Source organism: Protopterus annectens, chromosome 9.part0 (genome assembly GCF_019279795.1).
Source record: "Protopterus annectens isolate FY-2018-M chromosome 9.part0, PAN1.0, whole genome shotgun sequence".
NCBI lineage: Eukaryota > Metazoa > Chordata > Ceratodontiformes > Protopteridae > Protopterus > Protopterus annectens.
This window is the reverse complement of record NC_056743.1, coordinates 1,435,225,082-1,435,243,755: the sequence shown is the minus strand read 5'-3', so window position 1 is coordinate 1,435,243,755 and position 18,674 is coordinate 1,435,225,082. Positions and strand designations below refer to the sequence as shown.

Genomic DNA, 18,674 nt, shown 5'->3' with positions numbered 1-18,674 from the left:
TCCCTAGTCTTCCGCGCCTTTGGCTGTCTCTGCCTCGGTTGGGTCTAGATCCGCAACGTAGGCACCGGCTTCCGAGGAGGCCTTTCACACTACCGAATCTAGACAAAAATGAACGTCTCCTCTTCTGACTACAGTTTCTCTCAGACCGATGGATTTTCTCAGGCCTAGAAGCTAGCCCACTCCTAGGAAATCTGCTTCTAGCCACCATCTTGCTACTGCTCCACCACCCCAAGCACAAATGCTGGAAATGGTGGAGGATCTCATCTCCCTTATCTGGGGTAGTCAGGCCACAACTTCTAAAAGGAAAAGGCACCCTTCTCCAGAAATTATGACAGAACAGGATTTTGAGGAATCTGACTATTCAGTCTTTAAAGAGGAACAGCATCCCTTAACTGCTTATGAGGATTCAGATGCAGAGGAATCCATCCCTTCTGCCTCCCCTCCAGAGGACCTTTCCTTTGGGAAAACCCTTCACTCCCTCGGGGAACATTTCCAGTGGGAATATCAGGTCTTCCCACAGTCTAAGAAAAGGCTTAGAGAGTTTCTGGACCTGCCTCAGCACAGAACCCTGGCCATCCCCCCTATTTTAGAAGTGGTGGATGATGTTTTCCATTAATCCAGCTTGGCACCTGAAGCCCTCCCTCCTGCTCCAGGTAAACCTGACAGGTACTACAGAATACCAGATTCTCACAAATACCTGTAGAGAAATCCTGCTGCAGACTCTGAGGTTATTACACGGGGACCTAAAGGATCTAAGACTTGTTCTGCCAAGAATCCTTTTCCTTCTGACAAGGACTCGAGTGCTGGACATATGGGGTAAAAAAAGTATACACATCTGCAACCTTAGCTATCAGAGCACTCAATTGTCCGTTCTAAATGTTAAAATATCAACAACATACTTTGGAACTATTAAAACAAACTTGCTACCTTTCCTGACTGTGCCAGTTCAAAAGAGTTAGCAGATTTACTGCACTCTGCTTGCCAAGTGGCCAGACATGCATTACAATGTGGATATGATGCCCTAGAAGCCTCTAGCAGGGCAACAGTGACAGGATCTGTTATTAGGAGACATGCATGGCTGAAGGAACAACCTCTCCCTGATCATGTCAAGTCTAAACTTTATTAATGCACCCCTAGATAAGGAGCGCTTGTTTGGGGAAGAAGCAGAAGAGGTGCTTAAAAAGATGGAAGACAAAGCAAAATCTATAAAAACAGTAAAAGATTCTTTTCAGGTTCAACCTCCCAGTTTCAGCAGGAACTTTCCCTCTAAGCACTGGGCTTTCCCTGCACCTAGCAGACAGGGCCAAGGTACGCCCCGCCAGGACAGACCATCCAGGCCCCTATCCCAGGGCCAGCAGAGAAGCAAACAATGGACCACTTCCATCTCTAAGGCAGGGAGTTCTAAGCCAACCTTCTATGGCAGTCACAATGACTCCCCCCTCTGCCCTCCCTTTCCTCATCAAAAACTAGGAGGAAGGCTCTCCCTCTTCAAAGACAATTGGCTTTCTGTAACAAAGGACCAATGGATCTTAAAGATAATTTTTCAGGGATACAAATTCTCTTCCAGCAAACTCCCAATTCCAAGAGGGTACCCAGACTTGCCTCCAAATCATTGGGCAGAGGCATTGAAACTGGTACAAACTCTCATATCCCAGGGAACAGTAGAACCTGTCCCCTCAGATCAGACCGGCAAAGGATTTTATTCCTGATTATTCCTTGTTCCCAGAAAAGAGGGCACTTGGCGCCCCATCCTGGATCTATCCATTCCGAACACCTCCCTGGTGGTCCCCAGATTCAAAATGCTAACTTTGCAGCAGCTGCTGCCTATGCTGACTAAAAATGCCTGGATAGTGACCCTAGACCTAAACGATGCCTACCTCCACATCTCCATCAGGGAATCATGCAGGAAATTCCTGTGCTTCAGAGCAGGCTCACAACACTTTCAGTTCTCTGCACTGCCTTTTGGCTTATCTACTTCACCCAGAGTATTCACCAAATGCTTGACCCCGGCCATACCATTCTGTAGACAAAGTAGTATACAGATTTACCCTTGCCTGGATGACTGCCTCATTCAGGCAAAGTGCAAAGAAAAGCTGCTCCAAGACCTTCTCTTTGTCAGATCACTCCTAACTTCCCTAGGGTTCACCATCGAGAAGAAATCAAAGCAAAACCCCTCCAGGAAGATCATTTTCTTGGGAGCTCTGCTAGATGCAGCATCCCAAATGGCCTTCCTATCCACAGAAAAGCAGAGCTTCCTGCCTGTCTACTTTACCCAACTGGCTTCCAGAAGTCACCTCACCACAAGGAAGTTCCTACAAGCCCTGGGATACATGGCATCTTACATCCTTCTCATTCCTCTGGCCAGGCTTCACATGAGAAAACTTCACTGGTATCTAAAGAACCTTTGGTGCCAGTACTCCATCTCTAGAGACCTCTCTCCCTCTGATCCCATGTATAAGGGCAGAGTTTCTTTGGTGGGCAGAGGCCTGAACTAGGAACAAGGGTCTTCCCTTCATCCTCTGCCTTACCGACCAGACCATCACCACCGATGCCTCAGACATTGCTTGGGGTACTCCCCTAGCAGGCAGGTACACCCAAGGTCGTTGGGATGCCCAGCAACTTCACTTGGACATCAGTGTTATTGTAGTACAAAAGGCTCTGACATCTTTCAAACCCCATCTCCGGCAAGGGTGGTTGTTATAAAAACGGACAACGCCACAGTAATGTGGTATATCAACAAACAGGGGGGGGCCCAATCTTACCCCCTATGAAGGTTAGCCATGAGCCTCTGGCTTACAGCCACCTCCATGGGTCTACACCTAATTGCCCAATACCTACCAGGAGTCAACAACACCCTGGCAGTCCACCTAAGCAGAAACTTACTTGATCCCCATGAATGGCAGCTTCTCAGGGAAATCTTTCTGCAAATCACTGAGGAGCGGGGGACTCCGGAAGTGGTTCCCTCTGCCTCACACCTCAACCACCAGCTGCAAAAGTTCTGTACCAGGGAGTATCCCCTCCTAGCGTGGAAGGTAGATGCATTGACCTTCCCCTGGAACTCCCTCTTTGTGTACGCATTCCCTCCACTGCCCCTTATTCCCAAGGTACTGATCAAAATAAGACAGGAAAGACCAAAGGCCATCGTCATTGCTCCAGATTGGCCCAGACAGCATTGGTACCCCTTACTGTGCAGCCTGACCTTACAGCCCCCCCAACAGCTTCTCCCGATCTCAGACCTCTTGACTCAGGGGAGGGGGAAGATACAGCACCCAGACTTACAGACTCTCTATCTTTCAGCATGGCTTATACCTTAAAGGCTAACAAGGAGTCCCTGTTAAGTAAACTGGTCCTAGACATATCATCACAGAGGACCGAGGGCCCAGCACCAGAAAATTATACGCAGGGAAATGGAAAAGATTCTGCTCCTGGAGCCAGTACCTGCCATCCTTTCATCCTTCTTATCTTGGATTACCTAGCTGACTTGCTCAGTAGTGGGCCTCTCTTTCTCCTCTATTAAAATCCATGCCTCAGCCATTTCTGCCCATTACGATTCAGACCCACGCCTCTTCTCTCATCCTTTGATTAAGCAATTCCTCAGAGGGTCTTCTAATATCAGAACTCCAAGAAGGGCCTCCCTCACCACCTGGGACCTGAATTATATTCCAGAAAAACTAACCTTACCTCCTTTTTGAACCTGCTGCTTCTACAGAATTGAAATGCCTCTCCTGGAAGACTACCTTTCTACTGGCCATCACCTCAACCAGAAGGGTATCAGGGCATCAGGCTCTCATGGCTGTTGAGCCCTTCATCATTTTCCATGCAGACAGGGTCTTTCTGAGGGCTTAACCCCTCCTTTATGCCCAAGGGTGGTATCTGATGTGACCCTCAACGAGGCCATACACCTACCCACCTTCTTTCCCAACCCTCAAAACAAGGGGGAAAGAATTCTACACTCGCTTGACATGCACAGACAACTCAGATGCTATCTGGACCGTACTAAACCTTTTCAGAAAAACAGACCAACTACTTGTCAGCTTTGCCCCCGGGGCAGAGGGGAAGCCCATTTCCAAACAAACCATTTCCAAATGGATATCACACTATCTGTTTTTGCTACAGACTACATGGGAACCCCCCCCCCAAGTCTATCCGTACCCATTCCACTAGAGCAGCCTCCACTTCCACAGCCTTCCTCGGAGGAGTCCCCACCAGAGACATCTTGGAAACTGCCACCTTGGCCTCTGTCCATACCTTTACAAAGCATTACCACCTACCTCTTTTTTCGAAGTCTAGGGCAGGGTTTGCCTCCGCAGTTCTGAAGCGCCTGCTGACCCATGCCTAGGACTCTAACCTTTACTTCCACCCCTCTCCTCAGCTTTGGGAATCCTCCCACAGGTGATGACTGCAACAGTGAAACATGAAAAACATAGTACAGTTGTGTACACTTAACATAAATGTAGATATTCGAGTGTATTCATTGTTGCTGTCCTGGTTTCCCTCCCTCCATTCCCCATATAGCATCTTTCCCTAGGGGAACGTAAGCTTCCCATGGTGGCTTTTAGCCACCAGGACCACTTTTCCTTATTTCCTTGTGCTTCTGATGGGTTAGGGCAAGAATAACTGATGTAATGACGTTGGCTTCCTTGCTTTATAGCACTGACGACCTGACATCAGACTGCAGCCGACGCAAAAAAAATCAACTCTGGTATTCGGGCCAGCCGAGTGCTACCACAGCAGGGGTAATTCACAGGTGATGACTGCAACAGTGAATACACTCTAACATCTAGATTTATGGTAAGTGTACACAACTGTACTTTCTCTAGGGCCCATGACGAAACACACAAACCTGTGGGTTGCACATATCAGTCTGTGTGTGTGAATATATGGTTGAGTGCCGTCGGCTGATCCCTCTGTCTCATTACTGATGCCCTTAATCCTTTTGGGGGCCATATATCTGTCTTAAAATCTTTCAGTATCGGCTGCACAAGGTATGCCAGAAGCATCTGCGTGGCTATTCCGTTGGTCCTTTATATAAGATTGCTTGAAACCAGCTTGCCATTGCAGTGACTGACCACTTGAATCACCTGCTCTGGTGAGCAGTGCAGGTATTGCATTAGAGACCTGCGGAAGCACCACTCTGGCCTGCTGTACCAGTAGGAGGAAGATGTGTGGGAGAGTGTACCAACATTTTACAGTAAGAATTGTGTATAGGATTTTCTCTTCCTTTTCTGGCTGCTTGACTGTTAGTTTCCTTACCTTCTGCTGGAAGGGTCATATTATACGGAGCAGTATATGTTTTCTTTTAATGCATCTGAGGAGCTCTCCTTCAACAGACATGTCTGTTGAAGGCTGACAATGTGGCAGGGTATGCATACTATGTCCATGTCGGTTGTGGGTGAATTTAAGTTCTAGTTTAATGTGTATAAATGGGCTTTATTTCTTTTTGTCCCCTTTTTCTACATTTTCATCTGCATTTCAGGATGTGACATGGTGGTGTCTACCTAGGTTTGCTGTAGCTGATGCATTTGTGTAGGGTCATCAGCAGCAACCAGGCCTGTTTGTCAGTAGAGGACAGAGGCCACCCTGCTAAAGGCAAATAAGGGAGTTCAGTGATGGCCTGTATGGCCAACTGTAAGGAGAGGGGAGGAGACTGTTGTTCTGAGAGTGGCCTAGAGGAGTCCCCGTTGGTCACCCGGTATCAGGTGCAGTGGTTGGTAGAGTGAGGTGTGCAGGCAACTTGACTCCCAAATTGGGACCATGGATCACCTCCTGGTGTAGCTGACAGTCATGCTACTGGGTGGCCTTGACTATTGCACTACCAGTGGCAGAGCTTGCTTATGAAATCAGCTGTGGAAGTGACTGACATCTGGGTGGCATCTCCTCTGAGTGGGTCAGACAGACCCACTGTAATCTGCCCTATTCCATGTCATGGGGTTTCCACTTCTTTGTGTCACTCTCTATACCCTGCTTGTATTGCAGTCCTCCCCATATCTGTTTGCTGTCTGTATGAGTGCTTTGCTCTACTGTTGTCTTCACTTTTTGTGCCCATACCACCTCCGCTTGGTTTATGTTTGCCTCCTCTGGCTACCTTTCCTGCTCCTCTTTCCTTCCCACACAGGATCCTTGTTACTTTCCCCATCTATCCTTCTTAACAAAATAACTTCATATCTTTAAAAGTTGTTCTTGTGTGTGCTTCTCTGCTTGATTTTCTTAATGTGGCTCTTCCTTTCTTCCCCTTTTCCTTGTGACCTGAGAGGACACTTCCCTATACTGGCCCTCTGTGGCCTTCAGGCAGTGCCCAGTGCGCGTGTTGCACCTGTGAGATACTTTGTGACATGTGTAAATGCATATACTTTAGCATGCTGCTTTACTGTTTGTCACCTTGGTCACATGGCCGCTTCACCACATTTCAGTAACTTGACTACTCTAATTTTCTATGCAACCCCTTTTCCCAAGCTAGCAGTATGCTATTCCTACCACTGCTAAGCAGCACCAGGCTTCTCACCAACACTCTGCTGTTCCAACTGCACAGCTAAGCAGCACCAGGCCGCTCACTAGCACTGTACTGTTCCTACTGCACAGCTAAGCAGAACAAGGCTGCTCACTAGAAGTATGCTCTTCCTACTACAGCTAAGCAGAACAAGGCTGCTCACTAGAAGTATGCTATTCCTGCAGCACCAGGCTGCTCACTAGCATTATGCTGTTCCTACTGCACAGCTAAGCAGCTCCAGGCTGCTCACTAGAAGTATGCTGTTCCTACTACACAGCGAAGCAGCACCAGACTAATCACTAGCAGTATGCCATTCCTACTGCACAGCTAAGCAGCACCAGGCTGCTCTACAGCATTGCAAATGTTTCTGAAGAGCCCCTACATGTGTGTCAGAAAATACATGACCCTAAATGCGTTCTGTTTCATCTAGAGACATTGCTAAATTAGCACATGGTTGCATATGATCTTCTGTTGTTGTCTCGCCATCTTTTGATGGAGAATGTCATCAAAAAGAAAGCCAATTACTAGCAGAACTGAGAAAGCTGTATAATGTGCTTAAACATAAGAGCATTGCCTAGAAAGTACCAGTGATTTAATGTCATGCATATGCTTAATGTTGGTGAACATAACTTGTAAAAAAATCTATAGTATTTCCTCAGTGCACTGAAGTTGTCGATACTTGTCTTGTTTGATAAATTTGTTCAAGAGATATTCATGTATAACTTGATTTAAGTATTAAATTCATTGTTTTCATTGAAGGATTTGTTCATTTTATTCTGTGTTGCATCCTCTTAGTTTTGCACGTCTTGTTTTCTTGCTCTGTGACTGGTGTGCTAGTCTGATTGCCTTTCAGCTTGCATGTGATGATTTGAAGTTTTAAGTCTTTTTCTCCTTCTTCCTAGGGCTCTCTTTACTTATGAAGGGAATACGAATGACATCAGATTAGCTGGTAGTGGAGGTAAGTGTGCTCAGCAGTGCTGCATTTCCTTTTTTAATGAACATTTGTTGTCTCATCTGTTGTGCTTGCAATAGCTAGTACTTTGGATACAGTGTATGTTTGATTGATGACAATATTACCTGTTGGAGTGGTAGCTCTTTTCTGCAGCCAAGTGCTTTATGAATTTAAATGCTAAACCATAAATTGACAAATATTTATTGCACTGGGATACAGTTAAACCATAGACTTTCTATAGAACAGAAGAACAGGATGTAAAATACTTCACTTTGTAAAACTTCCTTTTAATTTTATCAACAGATTGAGTTGGTTCATATTGGTACTAAGCACAACCAGATGCCTGTATGCATGCTAGATTGGTTACTTGGATGGTTGAACCATCCACATGTGTGTACCGCACCCAACATCGTATTTACCTTCTCTTGCATTTAATGAGTCTATGCACTTTTCTGGTCTGGTCACTGCATATACATACATATGTGTGTGTATATATGTACGTATGTGTTTGTGTGTATGTGTGTGTGTATATATATATATATATATATATATATATATATATATATATATATATATATATATATATATATATATATATATATACACACGCATAATTGTGTATATGTATATGTATATATATGTATATATATATATATATCTATAATATGGATCTACTTTTTCATTGAAAGGTCATTTCACTGAATCTGAATTCACCCTGACCAAATCACTGAAAGCTCAAATTACTGAAAACTCATTTCACTGAATCTCATTTCAATGTAGTGAAGTACTGGCACTGTGTAGAGTACTGTAAGGCAAGTAAAAGGCATATGCCCTTTTCCCCACTGTAGTGCAATCCCGGAGTTAGTATATATAGTTGGGGGGCACAGCCCCCTACATTGGGGGTGGGGGCATAGCCCCCTACCTAGTTTGGTTTTGTACTATATTTCACCAAAAGTTTCAAAAACATACATTTTAAACCACAGACATGCATACTTTGGTCAGGGTAAATTCAAATTCAGTGAAATGAACTTTCAGTGAAACAAAGTAGACCCATATGTATGTATGTGTATATATATATATATATATATATATATATATATATATAATCTGTGTATGTATGTATATATGTGTATATATATATATATATATATATATATATATATATATATATATATATATATATATATATACCATCATGCTGAATGAAAGTGAAGCTATTAGTATTGCTTAATAATAGTTATTTCCATGTGTGCCCTGAGATGTGGCTGCTAAAAGGGTGAGCTAAGTTTGGACGGAGTCAAAATACATAGTACAAAGTGTGAATATGTAACATTACACTGCTTGAATATTCCCATTAGAGAAATGCAGGTGCTTTGTGGGACAAATGCCATGCTGTATTTCTAAAGTTTGTCTCGTCAGGAACATCAGGGAATTCAAAGATGTTTAAAGCATTTACCATGGCAATATTTACAACTTGTAGTAACATACAAGATTTAGTTAACATAATTTTATGGTGACCGAATGTGCTTCACCTGTGTAGCCTCAAAGTGCACATTTTGATGGAAGATGTTCTTCGTGTGTTGCAGTCATCACATTTGTGTTATCTGCCTGCAGGTAGCTCTCAGTCGGACTGAATACCAGGGTCTTGGGATTTCTGCATCGGATGCTGTTGCTTCTTCCATGACATCAGTTTGGCAGGGGTATAAAACATACAGCAGACGCCATTATGTCAGTCTTTCTTGCCATGCGGTGACCGAAGCAGAAGCAGTTTGCAAGTGCGGTCGGTTGCCTCCTGAAAGTTTTGTTTTTCAAGTTTCAGACCTGAAGTCTTCTAGATAAGTACCCCGTTGGGGATCCTTTTTTCTTGCTCTAACCGATGTCAGAAAAAAATTAATAATTGTCTTGCCTGTGGAAAGCAAATACGTCATAGATTTTCATTCTTACTGCGTCACCTGTTCAGGCCCAGACCACAACGTCTCTCGCTGTCTGTTTTGTGCCTTGTTCAATGCCAGAACTATTCATCGTTGGGCTATTTTTGTTGCTAAATTTTTTCGCGCTCTATCTCCGTATTCCGAAATGGCTTTGATAAGCCATTTGACTACCGATCTTCTGAAAAAACATAAGGATAAAGACAGACACAGACCGCATAGGTCCAAAACTGCCAACGATGCTACCGTTAAGCTAGTCGCCAGTCCACCTGTACTCAGTGAGGCGCTTTCGCAGCCCCTTATACCTGCTTCTACAGATTTGCAGGCCTCTACTCAGACCCATTCGGAGTCTGATATGCCACAAGATGCTTCTTAAACTATGGAAACTGCGGATGTCTCTACCTTGGATGGGTCTGGAGCCGCTGTGCAGGCACCGGCTTCTGAGGGTCTATTCAGGCAGTCTGATTTTCATCTTAAATAGAAGACTTCGTTTCAAACCAAAAATACTGAGTTCGCACTACGCCTAGGAAACTGACGACCAAAGCGCATTCTCAGGCCCACATACCGCAAAAACAAATGCTTAGAATGGCTGAAGACCTTATTACTTTAATTAGAGGAAGTCATCTTTCCCCCTCAGAAAGACCAAGAACTAATTTTCCTTCTGATTCTTCAGATCAGGAGTCTGATAACTCTGACCCGTATGATTACCGGGGCATACCCTTGTGTACCTATGAGGATTCTGATGCAGAGGATTCCATTCCCTCTGCTTTCCCACCAGAAGATTTTTCTTTTGATGATACCCTGCATACCCTTAGAGAGCATCTCTGCTGGGAGAGCCAGGACTACTCAGTCCAAAAAGATACTCTGGGAATTTTTAAACTGGAAATTGTGGATGTCGTCTTGGAATCCAGTCTTATCCCTGATACTTTGCCTCCAGCTCCCAGGAAACCTGACTGGTACTATAGAGTACCTGACTCCCACAAATTCCTCTCTAAATATCCTGCTGCAGATCCAGAGACCATTTCCCATGGACATAAAGGCATTAAAGCTACTACAGCCAAAAATGCTACCCCTTCAGACAGGGATTCTAGGGCTTTAGGCAGATGGGGTAAGGAGGTATACACCTCTGCTACTCTTGCCATCAGGGCTTTAAATTGCCAGTTTCATATGTTGAAGTATCAGCAACATGTTATGGAACTAATTAAACAGAAAATGATGTTTATTTCTGATTGTGCAGAACATAAAGATTTACAAGAGTTAATGCATTCTGCTAACCAAGTTGGTAAACATACTTTGCAATGTGGTTTTGATGCCTTAGAAGCGTCTTGCAGGGCTGCCGTCACTGGGTCTGTTCTTATAAGGCATGCTTGGCTTAAGAAACTAACCTTGCCAGACTATGTCAAAGCAAAATTACTAGATGAACCATTAAACCAAGAGCATCGGTTTGGCAATAAAACAGAAGTCCTCAAAAAGGATGGAGGAAAAAGCTAAATCTATTTAAACTGTTAAAGATTTCTTACAAGTACAGCCACTTAGATTCAGTAGGCATTGGCCTTCTAAAAACTGGACTTTTCCAGTCCCTCCCATATCTTTTCAGTCCAAACCCAGGGGCTGCACACCACCAAGACTGCAGTCTCAGGGTATGCACAGATCTAAGCAATGAAGTGCACCCACGTCCAAAACTGGGAGTAGTAAGCCACCATCCTATGGTAAAATCTCACAATGACTTCTCCTTAACTCTTCCAAGCCTTGCCCAAGTACTTGCACCTTTAGGAGGGAAACTTGCCCTGCATGCCAAAAACTTGGGAGTACATTACCATTACCCAGGACAGATGGGTCTTAAACATTGTTTCCTAGGGATACAGATTCCACTTCCATTCGCTCCCAACTGCATGTGAATGGCCAGACCTCCCCCCCCCAAACCAGTGGGCAGAGGCCCAAAAGCAAGTGCTTTCTCTTTTCCGTTTCAAGGCTATTCAACCTGTCCCAGCAGAACAAAGGGGACAAGGCTTTTATTCCAGACTGTTTCTGGTACCCAGAAAAGAAAACTCTTGGTGTCCTATCCGGGATCTGTCTATTCTCAACACCTTTCTGGTGGTTCTAAAATTCAAAATGCTTACTCTCCAACAGCTGCTTCCTATGCTAACCAAGGACTCCTGGCTAGCAGCCCTAGACTTAAAAAAAGCTTGTCTGCACATCCCCCATAAGGGGACCTTGCAGGAAATACCTATGTTTCAGAGCAGGCTCTATGTGCTACCAATTCTTTGCACTTCCCTTTGGCTTATCTACTGTGCCAAAGGTATTCACAAAATGCCTAGTTCCAGCCATTGCATATTGCAGGCAAAGAAGGATTCAAATTTACCCATACTTGGACGATTGCCTGATTTCAGGCGGACAGTCAGGAATTGCTACTACAGCACCTGACATTTATAGAGAGACCTCTAACTTCACTGAGGTACACCATCTGCGAAAAGAAATCACATCTGGTACCCAGCCAGCAGATTGTATTCCTGGGAGCAAGCTTGAACACAACTTCCCAGATGGCATTCCTCACTCCAGAAAAACAAATTTATTTGAAAAACTACTTTTGATCTACTGGCCACCAAAACCCAGCTGTCTGCAAGAAAAATACTCCAAGCCCTAGGGTTCATGGCTTCTTGCATTCTACTAATTCCATATGCAAGACTGCATATAAGGAAACTTTAGTGGTACTTAAAAAGTCTCTGGTGTCAACATCCTCAGGACTTGGAAACAATGATTCCCATCATTCTTTGCCTAAGGACAGAGTTCCTTTGGTGGGCAGAGGCCTGCTACCACAACAAGGGACTCCCTTTCACTCAACCCTCTGCCGCCCAAATCCTAACAATAGACATCAGACTATGCATGGGGGCTCACATGGCAGGACAATACATTCAATGCAAATGGAGCCCAAAGCAAATGCACCTGCATATCAATCAAAAAGAAATGTTAGCTGTACAGAATGCTCTGACAGCTTTCAAAGGCCTTATTCTTCCAGGACAACTAGACAACACCACAGTTATGTGGTACATAAGCAGGGGAGAACACATTCTTACCCACTCTGCAGATTAGCCATGGCTCTGCGGAACACAGCCTTGAGCAACCAAGTGTACCTGCAAGCACAATTCCTGCCAGGCAAAACTAAATTCGCAGGCAGACAACTTAAGCAGAATTCTCATGGACCCACATGAGTGGAAACTGGAACCCAAAGTATTCAAGCTTTTGAGGAACAGCAGAGATGGGCCTAATACTAGAAAATTCTTTTCGGAAAAGTGGAAAAGATACTGTTCCTGGAGCCAGTCTCAGAGAACGGACACAACTGTGCCCTGCTTACCTTATATACTAGATTACTTAACAGAAATGCTCCACAAAGGCCTATCCTTCTCTTCAATTAAGATTCATGCCTCTGCCAGCTCATTATAATACTGAGCCACCCCTCTTCTCTCATCCTCTGGTCAAACAGTTCCTGAGAGCAGCCAAAAATTTAAGAGCCCCCAGGAGAGCTCCCTCTCCAGCCTGGGACCTTAACTTTGTATTGGAAAAGCTCACGCTTCCACCCTTTGAACCTGCTGCTACAGCAGAGTTAAAATTCCTTTCATGGAAAACAGCTTTACTTCTAGCCATCACTTCATCAAGAAGAGTGTCTGAATTGCAGGCTGTCATGGCTGTGGAACCTTTCATTATCTTCCATGCAGACAGGGTTTCCCTCAGGGCTCTAACCCATCATTTATGCCCAAGGTGGTATCCAGTGTGGCTTTAAACAAATCCATTAATTTGCCAACTTTTTTTCCCTAATCCTCAGAATAAAGGGGAAATGATTCTGCACTCCCTGGATGTGCACAGGCAGCTTAGGTTCTATCTGGACAGGAATAAGCCTTTCAGAAAATCTGACCAGCCACTAGTCAGCTTTGTTGCAGGGGCAGAGGGCAAGGCCATTTCAAAGCAAACCATTTCTAAGTGGATAGCACACTGCATCCATTTCTGCTACAAACACCATGACCCAAATGTGATGATTGCAACAGTGAACACACACGAACATCTACATTTATGGTAAGCGTACACAACTGTACTTTATGTATAATATTTATAAATGAATACATGCGCAAGTATTTTTATGTTTATGTATCTTTTGACCATTATATCTATTAAACTCACCAAAGTCTCCTTTCTCATATCGAAATGCAGGCTTTATATTTGAATAATATAGCTTTTACTAATGAAATGTGGTTTTGAAAATGCTTGCCTTTTGTTTTAACCTAAGAAATGTCCTAGGTAAGTGTGCTGAAAAACTTAGGGTTTACTAATCATATGATGCAACTGATGTTCACATAAGTTTATTTAAAAAAGTTATTTTTCAAGTGATTTCATTTATACTAGAGTGTAGTCCACATGCAGGGTGCACCCCCCCCCCCATCCCAGCAGCTAGCCAGCCGTTTACACCTCATAGTTATTGTTAGAGTTGGCTGTGCCCAGTACTGGAGATTACATAAAATACTCGTGTGTTCATTTCTTTAATCTAGTCTCAAGACCTCTTCTACTAGTACAATAAATGTTTTGTATGTATTTTATTTTAACTTGAAATACAAACTGTTTCACAAAGTTATGCATATCCATACATACACCCACACTTCCATATTGACTAGCATTACTGGTCTTTTTCTCTCCCCAAGTCTTATGGGTTCCTAATACCGCAATGGGAATGGACCCCATTCATCTCTTCCTTTGTCCTTCCGGTCTTTTTAATGGTTATATTAAATACTGCTTTGTTGCTTTCTCACTGTGTAAAATAATCATTACATGTTGCATATTTCAGACATTTCTTTTTCACTTTATTTTGGCAGTTGGCATACAATTCATCTCCTGAATGTTTACAATTGCCATTAATACAATATACTCGACTTAAGACCAGAGGTTGCCTAATGTGTAACCTGTTCCAGATATTGCTTGCTCATTTTAAATATCACACATTACCATCTTATTCATGGTGCTTTGAACAGTCCTCAAACCCCTTTTGCCTTCTTATCTTCTCCTAAATTTGTCATTTTCCTCAAGCATCTATTTCAAAAATCCTATTTGTTTTTGTGATGTGTACTCTGTACTTCTTCTTAGCTATTATTAATACTAGTGTTGTCAGTGCTTTGACACATTTTTTTTCCCTTGGAACATTTGCCCAGTGCAGATAGAAATGTAATTTTTCTGTTGCCCATTCCTTAACTAGCAGGTCCCCAATTAGACTACTGAGGTCCTCTTGGTACTTTCCCAATTTCTCAGTGGGGTTACTACCTGTCCCTTTTTGCAAGGGACAATCCCTCTTTGGGCAGTTGTCATGCAAAAAAAAAAAATAAAAAATGGCAAATGTCCTGAGATTTTAGGACAAAAGTAGTTCCTCAGTACAAAAGTAGCTCCTCAGTTTTCTTTAGTAATTACATAAATATCTGAAGTACCTAAATGTTATATGAAATAGCATAAGCAACTCAAATGCTACAAGAATAAGCTTTTATTTTGGTAATAAAGTGAAGTTCTGTCCTTTGCACTGGCTGTGGGTATGTTTTGTCCTGCTAAAGCTCATGAAATTTCCCCACTTTGGGCATTTGAAAAGGTGGCAGCCCTATTTCTCACATGACAAAAATGTGTATTCCAAATGATTTTACATTATTCTTGCATCTTCAGCAATGCTCACTTGCTTTCAGAAACGTCTTATTTATTCCCTCTGGTATATAGAAGTATGTTTGCAAATATTCCTAACAACTTTGATTGTAGTCTCCTTTTTACCAGTGATTGGATATTTCCCCAGTTAATGTTCCAGCACTTCTTTTCCATTCCTTTTGTGACATTTTCCTACATTGCATTCCTTTTTTCTTCTGGACATCCTTCGACAATGCCTTGTATATTCTGCTCACCAGACGTTTGCTTGTTGCTTTCATTGCGCTCACTTCTATCAGTATGTCTTTCTTAATTTCCCTGTTGTACTCTTCCAAGATTTCATATGTTCATTTATACTCCATTAACTCTGTTATTCAAGTCTGCATTTTCTCTAAGTTCCCTCCACTCTAGTCTCCTTTCCCACTTTCATCTTCTCCGAATAATGCACTTTTCTCTCCGTGTGTCCCCAGCCTTCCCCTGTTTGAGATTTTATGGCTGCACATTTCTTGATTAATCCTATTGGCCAAAGTTGAAACCTCCATGCTCGGCATGTCTCAATTCTTAAAGTGCCTAAGTTGTTCCTATTTGGAAGTTTATTTTTTGTTGTGATATGGCATCTATCTAATATTTCATTACCACTTTTCCACAGCAACATCCTTTTCCATTTTGAGGTATAATTTGGATTTTTATAAGTAATGTTACAAGCATTACCTGTACCTTCCTTGAAATACCCCCTGTGGTATTCCTGCAAATGAGATGCCCTCAGACCACCACCACTGGTGATATCATTTCCTTCAACTTTATTCTCCTTCTTTTACCTCCATATGTACTTCATTACTTTGTAGTACGGTTCCAAAAGCCTTTACTGTTCATAAGTAATGCTTGTGCCACACAGATTATTAATGGGACTATTTGTATTCTTTGATCTAGGTCACTTTCCATCAGCATCCATTTCCTTTCTATACTCTGTACCCTATTTTCCACCTGGTTCCATGAATGTAGTGTGGAGTCTTAAGCTTTTGTTGATATCCATAATCCAACATATTTTAGCTTATAATATCCTCAGTGCTGTAGATATTGCTGTATTGCATGTCATTATGGTACATAATTTCCACATGTAGCTTCTGTTTTTTCTTCATTTATTTTGTACCCAAACACCTGTGGAAATTGCCTTAAAAGGCCTAATTTCTTTGTTGTATCTGTGCCTGGGTCAGTGGCATACAGGATGATATCATCCAGTCCCACCCCTTACTTTTCTGTTTGTTCTGTTGCATCCACTGTTCTATGTAAATAGCAAACAAAAGTGGCGACAGAGGGCATCCCTGTTTCATGCCCCTTTTCACCCCAAATTCTGGTGTTAGTATGATGATCATTCCCTGTTTTTGGTGTTTCTAAAGCCTCCATACGTGTCCCTACTTATCATTCCTTTACGTCCTTCTGCTGTTAGCACAGTTTCTGAATGTGTTTCCTGAATGTTTCTGCGGTCTTTCTGGGCTCCTTGTTCTTTTCTTTTACGTTTTACGTGCCCCTTATCTTTAGTATTCCTCTGTCTTCTGTTGTCACAGTCTTCCAGCTAATATTTTTGTTTGCTTTGGGGTATCAGCAAGTGTATCTTGGTTCTCTCTGATGTCCTTTTTTGTTCTTTTTGTCTGGTTTTTCTTCTCCATCCTTTATCCCATTTAATTCTACTTGTTCCACCCCTTCCTGCATGTAAACTTTCTAATTGTGCCTTTTCTGTTTTCCTTCTCGTTTTCCAAGTCCCATTTTCCTGCCTAATCTATCCTTTCTTTTGCACCCTTCTCCACTATTCTCCTAACATACTCTTCAAATTCCTTCACTTTCTGGATGCTTTTTATCCTGTCTACTGTTAAGCTCCAGTGCCTTTTTTTAACTTTAGTCCCTGTTTTTGTTTTGTTTTTTTTTTTTTGTTCCATTTTTATTAGCACATGATCAGACTACTGTTTTGGATGTGTTTGCATTCCTGTCAATAAATATTCATGTTCTTTAGTTATATAAAAATCTGTTTAATCTTGACCATGTTCCAAATTTCTCACATTGATATGGAAAGTTTATTTTCCCCTATGTAATACACTCCCACATCTGCTAGTCCGCAAGTCCTTCATAGCATTCTTAAATATCTTCTCTGTTATAGTCCCCCATTCAGGTTGTGTTTTCATGTTACTAAATTCCAGCCTCCATCCAGTATCCCTACCTTTTGAGTGAATTGTATTTCAGGGTGTAATTTTTGAATTTTTTCTTTTTTTTTTTTTTTTTTAATTCTGGCTGGTATGTAGAAATTTCCTATTGTTCTTACCCCTTTCTGGTGTACCATAGCTAAACATGTTTCCCTTTGTCATTAATTTTTAATTCCTCTATACTCAGTGGTACATCATATTTAGCCAGTGTTGCCACCCCCTCTTTCTTTCATCCACTGCTTTAGCAAAATGCCTTTCTAAATCCTTTTTAGTGAACTTGTCATGTTCCATGTTAAAGTGTATTTTTGTCTCCTGCAACATGGTTATTTCTGCTGCCTCTTGCCTTGTATAGTCTAAAATCTCTCGTTTTATTTTTGTCTGCAATGCCATTGTCATTCCACTACATTATTCCTAATGTCATGATTATTTATGTTCCCCATTGTCTTTACCCTTAAATTTCTATTTCACAATGGTAGAATTTTGTTTAGGTTCACTTGAGTCTTTTACTGTTTTACAGCAATGCTTCAATATGTCCTAATTTTTTCTCACTCGAGCTGTAACTTCAAACTAATGATGAATGGTCTGTCTAATAAATAAATAAGAATGTACATTAATCCCTTCTCCCCATTTCTTTTATTCCTCCTTGAGAAACAAGTGACTGTTGCTGATCTTCGTGTTTCATTGTCGCAGTCCTCACATATAGGTTATCCGGCTGCCGGTAGCCCTCAGTCAGCCCGAATACCAGAGTCCTTGGTATATGATGTCGGCTGCCGCTGGTTGTAAAACTGATGTCAGTACGTCGGGTATAAAGGGAGGTGTTCCTCAGTCTTTCTTGCCGTGGAGCCCGAAGCAAATGCAATTCGCACTAGTGCCGGTCGGCCATTTACCTTCGTTTCGCTTTCCGACTACCAAGTTGAAGACACCTTCAGATAAGTACCCCGTTGGGGATCCTCTTTTCTTGCTTTAACGAATGTCAGATAAAGTTAATAACTGTCTTGCCTGTAGAAAACTGATTCCGCATCTTGATTTCTATTCCTATTGTATAACTTGTTTGGGCCTTGAGCACAACGTCCCTAACTGTGATCCCTGTGCTTCCTTTAACCCGAGTACCGTACGCCATAGAGCTAAGATTTTGTATAAGCATTTCGGAGTCTGGCCTAAGTTCGTTGGTATGGCGGCATCTGGTCTCCTGACTTCAGATATACCTAGGAAATGCAAAGGCAAGGTCCACGACAGGCCTAGGGTTAAATCTACTAATGACGCACCTGTGAAATTGGTAGTCAGCACAGCAGTAGTCAGTGAGGCGCTTTCACAGCCCCTGCAGTCTGCAGATTTTCAGCTGCAAGCCTCTGCCAAGACCTTTACGGAGTCCTCCATGCCACAGGCTGCTATTTCGTCTTCAGACCCTCTGCCTGTCGCCTCCTCAGATGGGTCCAGAGCCACTTTGTAGG

The 18,674-nt window shown here is 42.7% G+C and overlaps 1 protein-coding gene across 2 annotated transcripts in view; it reads left to right on the top strand.

Annotated features, from left to right (window-relative positions):
* Positions 1-18,674, top strand: part of DBNL (drebrin like) — a 902,612-nt gene that overhangs the window by 196,200 nt on the left and 687,738 nt on the right. For both annotated transcript variants that reach the window (XM_044084396.1, XM_044084395.1), the window contains exon 2: positions 7,390-7,445. In XM_044084396.1, the coding sequence (XP_043940331.1) occupies positions 7,390-7,445 (56 nt within the window). The remainder of the gene's footprint in view (positions 1-7,389; positions 7,446-18,674) is intronic.